Raw genomic sequence first — 10854 nt, 5'->3', positions numbered from 1 at the left:
GAATGAAAGAAAGAAAGTGAAATCGCTCAGTCGTGTCCGACTCTTTGCAACCCCATGGACTGTAGCCTACCAGGCTCTTCCATCCATGGAATTTTCCAGGCAAGAGTTCTGGAGTGGGTTGCCATTTCCTTCTCCAGGGGATCTTCCTGAACTAGGGATCGACCCCAGGTCTCCTGCATTGCTGGCAGACACTTTACCATCGGAGCCACCATGAGGAGAAAAAAAAAAAAGAGAGAGAGAACCAGATGCACCATTTGCAGGAAAGGAAGTATCTTCTTTGAACGAAGGCTGAATTCATGAACCAAAGCTTGGATATCTAGTTTCTAGATATCTAGTTTCTGATTTGCTACTGTGTTTTGAGATTGCATGACAGTCTAGTTCCTAAAAACTGAGCAAGAAAATTGAGGAGACTGCCCAGTGATTAGCCAGTGGCAGGGGAAAATTTCCCTGCTGGATCAATTTTAAGGGGCCTTGGAAACAAAAATACAGCAGTGTTATTCTCACACCTCTTCGTTGTGCTTCATGGAAAGACTGGTTTCATAAACAAGGTAAGAGGTCCCAGAAGAGAACCACCAGCTCCGGTTATCTCCAGCAGGGTGGGGACAGGAAGTTGTCCTTTTTTTCTCTTATCTGTTTCCACTGTGTTTGAATTATGGAAGCAGAGCATGGGGACTTTTGTAATCAGAAAAGCTGTGATGACAAATATGCCCATCTAAAATAGTAGGGCAAAAAGTCATCTCCGTGAGTGAAAAAAAAATATGGTAGAAAGAGAGCAAGTTGAAAAACAAAATAGCAATCACTGTAGCTAACATTTGTAGAGGCCATTCCATTTTCCAGAAGATTTTCATCTTAATGATCTCATTTGATTGTTTCAGCAACCCTGGAGATGTGCATTTGAATTATTCACATTGTGCAGATGTAGAAACAGAAACAGTCATAATTGTTGGTTACTTTGCTTGGCCAACAACACTGCTAGTAATGAGAAGGCTCAGATTTAAGTCTCTGCCTGTGAGTCCCATATTCCTCCTATTGCATAACATCAAGTGCTGCCCTGAAAGAACATTGAGTTGTCAGGAAGCATTCGCCCAGCCCACTCCCTGTGGAGGGTACGTGGTCCCCTGCTGACATGACACAATAAAGCCATGTTGGCATGGCCTGCATTGACAGTATTTTTCTGAATTATATTCCACTTTCCTCTTTAAAGAGGATCTCTATGTGTTCCCTCCACCTTCAAACTGATATTCTTGCTGGATGCCTTGCCTGTCAATGACTCCATCATTTTTCTAGTATCACAGTCTCAAACTTCAGTTTTCTTTGATTTCTCCACCTCATTTTATTCCAAAGTTGGTCATTTTTAAGTCTTTTAGCTTCTCTTCTAGAGGAACTTAGATCTGTTCATAATCCATTTCCCTGGATTGGACATCCCCCCTTGGTTCAGATGTTTAATTTCCTATGTGGCTCACTGCCAATTGTCCATTTTCAAATTTGTCCTTTTCTGGAAGCTTTGTCTGACCACCGAGGCTTCAGCCTCTGTGTTTCCAGTTATACACTCTGTGTTTTAACGGTCTGTTCACATTGCTCTCTGGCTGTCTCCATCCCAAGAGGAAGGCCATCCTTGAGGACGTGATTGCATCTTACCTTTTATCACTGTTTAGCACAGTGCTTGACAAAATGCTAATTTCCCAAAGAAAGCTGAATGAGTGAATGAATAAATTTTTTACAAAGGGACATCTCTGAAGCACATGAACTCTGGGTGTCACAAGCGGGAAGAAGAGTGCTGGGTGTCAGAGGGAGAGAGACGGCCAAGCTGTACCACCGCATGTAGGGTCTTTCCAGTCCAGGGGTTGAACCCATGTCTCCTGCATTAGCAGGCAGCCGCTTAACCACTGGACTACCAGGGAAGTCCTAAAAGAGAGACTTTGGTATAAAAGGCCCCTAACACACATTTTCACCCTTTACTTCCAGCCACTCACTTCCAAGAGTCTTCCACTTCCTTAAGGCCTGTCTGCTCATCACTGCTTTGCCCAAAGCCTGGATCATCCTGCTTCTTGCTCAGTGGGCCTCCCTTCCTGAAGTTCCTGGGAGTCACCCTCAGGATGCTGGCAGGAATGTCTCCATGCTATCTCTGAGCTGAGCAGAGACCCAGGGCCACGAAGGGCAGCTTGCCTCGGAGAACTTCCCCACCTGGAACAAGCTGGTAGCCTCTGCTGAGATGCTGAGCAGATGACATTCCAAAGCACAGAGACAGCGAGCTTTTGAAATTGAACTCCTAGCTTAGCAGCGTAGTAAGAGGAGGGAGGGTGACTCAGCCATCTCATGTCAGGGGCAGAGGAGCAGCCGGGCTGGGTGTGTGCTGCTCAGCACACTTGCATTACTGCTTAGAACACCAGCACCCGGGTGCTGGACTTTATCACAGAGCAGCCTCACTGCCACATGGCTCCTTCTGACATGAGCAGTCTGGCTTTGTGGAAGGAAGACTTCCCGTGGTCAGCTGGGTGAGGTTGGGGGGGTGGAGGTGGAGAACTTTGGGTGGAGGTGGAGGTGGGGACTCTGGGTGGGGATGGAGATGGGGGACTTTGGGTGTGTCTCAGGACAGGTAACCCAGGTTGGCCCACTGCCCAGAAGGTCCTGCATGTAGATTAATTTGTTGTTTTTAAATGTAGATTAATTTGGCCGCATCGGGTCTTAGTTGTGGCATGTGGGCTTAGTTGCCCCCGGACAGGTGGGATCTTAGTTCCCTAACCAGAGATTGAACCCACGTCCTCTGCATTGCAAGGTGGATTCTTAACCATTGGACCACTGGGGAAGTCCTGCCGCATGGTTAATTCCACCACGGTGACTGCAATTAAAGCTTCCCTGTCACCCAGCCTCATTGTTTCAAGATTTGAGAATTTCAGACATTTAATCTTGACAAGCTCAGGAAAAAGTATATTGTTCTAATGATCAACCACAATGCATTTTTCCCCTTCTTTACTGAATGAAGCTGCTCAGCCACATTTGCTAAAAAAACAGTCTTTAAAAGCTGATTCATATCCCCTAACCTGAAGTCCTTTAGAGCTGAGATTTATCCAAGCATTGGTGGGAGGCTTTATGTGAACTCATTTCATCCTTTTCCTTTTAATCATCAAAGGTTAAGTATCCTCTGGGCGAGGAGAATTTCTCTTCTTAAGAAATGATTACAATCATTTCCCTGATCTGTTCCCCTTCCTACCTCATTTTCTCAAAGTCTTGGAGTAAAAATAAAAAACAAACGACGACTTCAGTACTTCGTGCTTCTAGAAGAGCCACGCCCACCTTGGAGAGACGGCAGAGTGGTCCTCCCAGCTGGGAATCCCAACTTAGACTAGGAGTCTCACTTCCTATGCCTCTGGACTCCTCCAGCTTAGAAGGTCAGCACTCTAGGCCTTGCTGGAGAACTTGACCCAGGACTTTGCTCTCAAAGATTCAGCTGAAAGAACCTCAGGTGGAGACACCTCTTCATACTACTGGCTGCTCCCATCTGCCTCAGGTGGCAAGTAGGCAGCTCAGACTGCTTTGCTTGACTCTCCTATAGATCTGTCTCCAATAGCTCAGTTGGTAAAGAATCCACCTTCAATGCAGGAGACCTGGTTCGATTCCTGAGTTGGGAAGATCTGCTGGAGAAGGGACAGGCTGTCCACTCCAGTATTCTTGCACTTCCCTTGTGGCTCAGCTGGTAAAGAATCTGCCTGCAATGCAGGAGACTTGGGTTCGATCCCTGGGTTGGGAAGATCCCCTGGAGAAGGGAAAGGCTACCCACTTTAGTATTCTAGCGTGGAGAATTCCATGGACTGTGTAGTCCATGGGGCCACAAAGAGTTGGACATGACTGAGCCACTTTCACTTTCTTACAGATCTGTCTCCAATAGCTGGGTTTTAACATCACCATTGGTGCTACCTTAACTCTGCTCCATGTGTTTCTGGGCTGGCCTTTGAGGACTTGATTGACAAGCTCCCTCATTCTTAGGCTTTAGAGCATGGAAAGCAGAGAGGCATTTGATGAAGGAACCATGGATCTTGAGTGGTGGATCACGATGCTGGATGGATGGATAAAAGGATGCAGGGGATGGCTTTCTGTAAGGAACTTGGGGATCTCTTCCTGCACACTGAGATTGGGTGACATGGGGGCATCTAGAAGTGTTTTCCAAGCAAGGCAGTGGGGCTGACACAGCTTCCAGGCATTTCTGGGGACTGGCATAGGGCAGCAAGAATACAGTAGACACTCTGGTGACTACCAATGGACTGGTTGAGGGCAACCTGGACTATTTTGAACGGAGGACTTGGATGCCCATGGTTGGGTATGAAAGTCAACACCACCCCATCGGAAATCACAAGCTGGTGAGTCAGGTGCCTTTTGGATTACACCAGCCTCTAGAGTAAAGACAGTGTTGGATGCAAGGGAAAAGGAGATGGGCCAACCTCATCCTGTGAGAGTTTCTTCTGATCAGAACCAGGTCAATCTGTGTACTTTTCATGTCTGATGATGGGGGATCACTAAGGCTCCTCCTGTCTCTTGTTCTTTTCCTTTTCTTTCACTGACTTATTACTATCACCCAAGCAATTCATATGAGCTCAAGCTTCATTAGAAAAAGCACTGTTTTTAGACTTCTGTTTAATGTTGCACAATAGGAAGATCTGTGGAGTCTAAATGCCATTCTTTTTTTTTTTTTTTTTTCCGGCTGCGACTCAGCCTTGGATCTTAGTTTGCCGACCAGAGATTGAACCCAGGTTACCTGCAGTAGAAGTGTGGAGTCTTAATCAAAGGACCACCAGGGAAGTCCCTTACATGCCATTCTAATTTTCCTCAATCTTTGCATTCTATCCTAAACAGCTTTACTTTTACAATATTTGTACATATGTTAAGAAGCCATCTTTCTCCCATCCCTCTGTATTCATTCACTCTTTCATCACACTTAAAAGCTAGTGTGCAGATAGCCTTGGGAGAACAATTCTGGGAAAGTGCTGTCAGAGAGGGCACTTGTAAATTCCTCAACAGTGCATGTGGCTTCCAGCCATTAGCAGTGCCATCCTGTAGAGCTCTGCTGTCCAATATGGTGGCCACCAGCCACATGCAGCCACTGAACTCTCACAAGGTCAGACACGTGCTGGTTACTCCGTCTTTGACGGAAGAGTGAATGCATAAGTGAATGAATATGGAGGACTGGTTCAAAGGAAGATGTGCTGCATGTTTAAACTATGCACAGGGTCATGAAGAATTAGTAGGCCAAAAAATGTATGAAAAATAGTGGTTAGTAGACATTTGGTTCTGTCCAAAACTTTCACAGGACATTTGGTCTACACCAAAAGGTTCTCGATATTTGGTCACTTTTGGCCCTGTCCAAAACATCCATGGCAACATTTGGTCCATGTCAAAAGGTCCTTGATATTTGGTCCTGTCCCAAACCATCTGACATGGAACAAATATGCCCATGATGTTTTGTGTGCGTGCGTGCTATGTCGATTCAGTCCTGTCTGACTCTTTGCAACCCTATCGACTGCAGCCCACCAGGCTCCTGTGTCCATGGGATTCTCCAAGCAAGAATACTGGAGTGGGTTGCCGTGCCCTCCTCCAGGGGATCTTCTTGACCCAGGGATTGAACTTGAGTCTCTTATGTCTCCTGCATTGGCAGGCAGGTTCTTTACCACTAGTGCCACCTGGGAAGCCCTCATGATGTTTCGGACAGGACCAAGTGTCCTGCAAAGAAAATGTTCATTAGTATTTTTTAAAAGTTGATTATATGTTGAAATGATAATAGGATATACTAGGTTGAATAAAATATATCATTGAAATTAATTTCATCTGTGGCTACTAGAAGATTTTTAAGTTAGGAATATAGTTCGCTTGGTGTTTCTCTTGGACAGTTTCACTCTAGATGGCCTGCTTCCACCCCCTTCACTTTCCTCTCTCCCAGGAAGGAGCATTTCCTCTGGGTACCATCATTATCTCCATATGTAGCACCTCTCATACCCTAGTGGCTGCCTGTTCACGTCTGAAAACCGTTTCCAGCGTCAGAACCTCTTGAAGGAGGATCTTTCATACCCAGCCCACAGTGCTGTGCTTGTTATAAAATAGACAGACAATAATTAATTGGTGAATACTGATCAATTGCTCCTATTAGACTAAACTTGTGTGAGGCAAGGCATTTACAATTGTTAATGTGGTCTTAAGTATAATACTGCATAGGCATTCAGTATGTGTGGGAAACATTTCAGAGATAATTTCTAAAATACATATGAATTTTAAAAATTCCTGGAAATATTTTTTTCCTAATTATTAAAACTTTTAAGGGTATGGTGCTAGGTAATTCAGTACTGTTCCTATACACATGGGGTGTGTATTTATTTCACAATGTACATGAATGCTGCTGGATAGAGTTGAATTTATGGTCCATGTGGTCACACCTGCCCATTTACAAAATAGACACAAAACCCAGCTAGATTCTAATCAATTTTCAAAATTCTCTGATGTTTTCAAAACCAATTGAAATCAATCAATTATAAAAGAGAAGTATAAGTTAGGTAAGAGTCATAATTTTTTTTAACCAAAATAAGCAGAATTTAAGACAGTAAACATACTAGAAAATATTTACTTAACGTTTAACCCTTAACTTTGATGAGTTTGCTTCTCAGGGGTCTGGGTTTGCTTTTATGCTCATCTCAGGTCAGAATCAATATGGTCAAACTGAACATTTTGTAGACGTGAACGCAGCCTGGCCCTAATGCATCTTTATGGTTAGACATTAGATAAGTATATTAGTGAAAACAGATTTATTATTTGTAAGAAAATTTTATGAGTTTGACTCAAGACACCAAAGTGTCTGGTATCTAAAATTAACACAGCATTAGTTTTTCATCAGTTATTAATATAGAGGGAATCACTGTATCTAGATAAACTTGGTAGATTTAAATAAAGACTTAAGGTTTTATCTGGTTAGCTAAATCACATTGTAATTATTAATCTTATGATCATATTTTTGAAAAGCTGTCTAAACTTATTAATGATTTAATAGTGGAAGGAATTGATGTACACAAAATGGTACAGGAGTACTTGGATGCTGTCTGTTTTCTGAATTCAGGCCTCCCTCCCAAGTTCGGCTGTAAACACTTTGCTGGCTTGAATCTGTAATGTCTTGAATTACGGTTATTGGAGTAGCTATCTTATTTTAAAATCTAAATTTTTCTTACTCACTTAAAAAAAAATTCTGCCTGTGGGATCAAATTAAGGGAAGTGAGTACAGGTTTGATTGAAGGTCATGAGTCCTGGTCCAGACACTAAACAGCTGTCTGGCCAATTCAGCAATTTCTCTGAGCCTTGGACTCCTCCCCCAGGCTATCCCTCCCCCTCAGCATCCTCCTTTGCTATCTGGTCCTGACTTTGTTACCCTTCACCCACATCATGATATGTGTGTGTGTGCTCAGTCCCTTAGTCGTGTCTGACTCTTTGTGACCCCATGAACTGTAGCCTGCCAGGCTCTTCTGTTCATGGAATTTTCTAGGCAAGAATACTGAAGCCAGTTGCCATTCCCTTCTCCAGGGGCTCTTCCAGACACAGGGATCAAACCTGTCTCCAGCACTGGCAGGTGGATTCTTTACCACTGCGCCACCTGGGAAGCCCTACATTAGAGTAACTGGACTCTACTAAACTACACACTCCCACGTGGCAGCATGCACTAAGTATCTTAACACATTATTTTAATCTTAATAATTTATCTCATAATTTATGGAGATCATCAGCCCCACTTTTCAGCGAATAAAACTGAGGCTGGAGAGAGACTGAGTGGCATGTCTAAAGCACAAGTAAATGGTACAATTACTATTTCTACCTACATCCCAGCATTGTCTGATGTCCTCTGGCTATTCCTGAACTTGCCTTTCAACCAAAACTATTTTGAGAAAGCCCCACTCTGAACTAGTATACTCCTCTCTTCCCAAAGCATTAAAACAGAGACAACATCTATAATTATCAGTAATTGTTGTTGTGGATCCAAGTATTAATACAGAAGCAAGGAGACCTCTGCAAGATTTGTTGTCGTCGCTGTTACAAACTTAATTATTGGGTAGAAATGTTGAAGGTTGCCTCTAAACAGAAGAGGAGTAAGAGAGCCTTTCCCATGAATCCATGGCAGGAAACTTGGGCTCTCTTTCTGGGTCATCCTCTAGCTTTCTCTGGGTGGCCTTGGGCTAGTGATTTCAACACTCCTTAGCATCCTGGGGTAAGATGGGATGATGACACATGGTGCCTATTTATTGCACTGCTTTGCCAGGATAATTGATTGTACTGGTCAAGGGCTGCAGAGGAATGGAAGTACCTTGTGTATGACAAACCATACTATACCTGGGGCAGTGGAAAGTGCAGGGATCCAAAAAGCAGATTAACCTGTCTTGTTTCCTTAGTTTAAAAAGGGAGGTGGACGGTCACCAACTGTACCTGCTGAAGTTCTCCTCGAGCCGATAGAGCTGTTGATCACTTTCACAAGCCCTCGAGACGCTGGCAAAAATGAATCCACTATCGTTTGGGACAGACCTGGGCCAGCGATGACTCTTCGTTGATACTTGCATTCTTTGAACAGAGAGACACACAGTTGCCAGGAACACTCAGATTCTTGCCATAACAGAGGAGCCTCAGTTACTTTTTTGACGTGGTGTCGGTTCCTCTATTAACTGTCGCGGGTCCCCACGCAGGTGACTCCATGCGGCGCTGCTTTCTTCCCCAGGGCTGCGGTGGCCTTCCTAGTGCATTGTTCCTAACTTTGCGTTCAGATTGCTTGGGTTGCAGAATTCTAAGAAATAAAACGATGCCAATTGCTGATGTCGGAGTTGCATACGACAAAGCGGGTGGGTCGCCATGGGGTCACAGGAACTTCAAGGTAAGTGGTGGCCTGGGGAGAAAGGCCTCCCCGCAGAGCAGCCCCTCATTCTGGGGACGAGGTGGGGGGGGGGGGTTGGGAGTTGGGGGGATCGGGCGGGAGCCGCCTCCTCCCCCGGACCTTTGGGGCAGTGTGGAGTCAGCAGCGATTCCTCTTGGGCCCCTCCAGCGCCAGGAGGGGGATTCACAGCGACAAAGGAAGGGGGGTGTGGGAGGCGGGGGCCGGGGGCTGCGGCGCCCAGGCTTGCTGGGCGGCGGAGGAGGGAGGCCGCCCAGCGTCCCGCGCCAGGTCTCCGCGTGTGCAGTGTGTTGTGGGCCGGCCGCGCCCCTCCCCTCCCCTCCCCTCCTCTCCCTCCCGTCTGGTCCCTTCGCCTCCCTCCTCGTCCCTCCCCTCCTCTCCCCTCCCCTCGCCTCCTCCCCGTCCCTCCCCTCGCCGCGTCCCCTCCCCCGCGGCCCGGAGCGAGCGCCGCGCCAGCGCCACACGGCCCGGCCGCCGAGCGCGACGACACACACCGAACAGGTGGCCGGAGGCTGCGGCGCCGCGCGGGCACAGGAGGGCGAGCCCGGGGCCAGGCCGGGTTAGGCGCGGCGAGGGCTGCAGGCCGGGCATGCGAGCCGATCGGGCCCCCGGCCGCGGCCCCTAGCCTCGCGCCGCGCGCCCCGCGCCGCGCGCCCCGCGTGCAGTCGCCTCGGCCCAGGGCGCTCCGGCCCCTCCGGCCGCGGTCACCGAGGGGCGCGGGCCGGCCCGCGGCGGCGGCGGCGGCGGCGGCATGAAAGTGACCGTGTGCTTCGGGAGGACCCGGGTGGTCGTGCCGTGCGGGGACGGCCACATGAAAGTTTTCAGCCTCATCCAGCAAGCGGTGACCCGCTACCGGAAGGCCATCGCCAAGGTGAGGGGCCGGGGGCGCGGGCGGGGGCGGGCGGGCGGCCGAGGGGGCGGAGGAGGGGCGGAGGAGCGGGAGGAGGGAAGGCGCCGGGATCAATATGGCGCTTCCTGGAAGGGGAGGCGGCGGCGGAGGCGGGGAGAGGGAGCGCGCGGCGGCCCGCCCGGCCTGCGCCCCCCGGCCGGGCTGCGGGCCGCAAACTTCCCCGCGCCCGGCCCCCACGCCCCAGCCCCCACGCCCCAGCCCCCGCTGTTCCTTCGAGGTCCGGCCGCCGGCGCCCCGAGCCTCCGGGGAGCCGAGCCGGAGCCGCGGCAGGGCGTGCGGAGCCGCTCCCGGCCGCGGGCTGCGGCCCCGGCTCCCCGCCCTGGGCCGCGGGCGGAGGCCGGGCGAGGGAACTTTTCCTGCTGGAGCGGAGTTCGCCCCGCGCGCGGGGAGAGTGGCTCGCTGGTGCCTCTGCGCCCCCCGCCGGGCGGTGGGGGGAGCCCCTCCTGCGTGCCCTGCCGGGCGGGGGTCCCGGGGCGGGTGGGGGCGCGGCGCCGGGAGCGACCAGCTCCAGCTGGCTCGCGATCGTTGCTGGAACCCTGCACTTCGGAGACCGAGAGGCCCGGGAGCACAGCTGGCTCCTGGAAGGAGCACAGCCTGGAGATGGGTCACCGAATTCCGAGTGTTCCTGCCGGCACCTCGCGGTGGACTCGTCTGCACCGAGCTCCCTGCGGAGCCCGGGCCGCGCCCCGGCCTGGAGTGGAGTGGATTTCCCTTTTCCCCGTGGAGTGATAACATTGTCTCCACTTCCCTGCATTCCTCTACAATGTGTCAGAAGTGAAAAGGCTTTTTGTTAAATTGTTTTATCGTCTGTGTCTGTTTGACAACAGCCCACGCTTCCCAAGTTTCTCTCAAGCACCTGAGGATATTTCCTTTGCGCCAGAGGAACGTTGGTTGGAAAGCACAGTCACTTTCAGAATTCCCGTTTTGTCTCCGATCTTGGAGTGGTTTGAGCCCTGTGGGTCTGGGGGCCACAGAGAAAAAAATTTTTTTACACTCCTGTTTTGAGGAGAGAGGAAAATTAGCCCGCGTTTGGCCTTTTAAA

General features: G+C 49.2%; 1 protein-coding gene and 1 long non-coding RNA gene across 23 annotated transcripts in view; one reads left to right on the top strand and one right to left on the bottom strand.

Moving 5' to 3' along the window:
- Positions 1-8659, bottom strand: part of LOC147361117 (uncharacterized) — a 29453-nt gene extending 20794 nt beyond the window's left edge. The window contains exon 1 of the long non-coding RNA XR_015139776.1: positions 8353-8659. This is a non-coding gene — a long non-coding RNA (uncharacterized LOC147361117). The remainder of the gene's footprint in view (positions 1-8352) is intronic.
- A 112-nt stretch (positions 8660-8771) lies between these two features.
- Positions 8772-10854, top strand: part of PARD3 (par-3 family cell polarity regulator) — a 579141-nt gene continuing 577058 nt past the window's right edge. For 8 of the 22 annotated variants that reach the window (XM_086334618.1, XM_086334607.1, XM_086334597.1 and 5 more), the window contains exon 1: positions 8772-8884. In XM_086334618.1, the coding sequence (XP_086190744.1) occupies positions 8813-8884 (72 nt within the window). In that variant the 5' untranslated portion in view covers positions 8772-8812. Of the gene's footprint in view, positions 8885-9332; positions 9774-10854 lie in introns of those variants that run through there. The other 14 variants (XM_086334612.1, XM_086334609.1, XM_086334604.1 and 11 more) reach the window with 4 other exon arrangements.

The sequence above is a fragment of the Bos grunniens genome, chromosome 13, assembly GCF_055505025.1.
Source record: "Bos grunniens cultivar Pamir isolate PY7600 chromosome 13, Bosgru_T2T1.0, whole genome shotgun sequence".
NCBI classification, from domain to species: Eukaryota; Metazoa; Chordata; class Mammalia; order Artiodactyla; family Bovidae; genus Bos; species Bos grunniens.
This window is presented reverse-complemented; position numbering and strand designations above follow the sequence as displayed.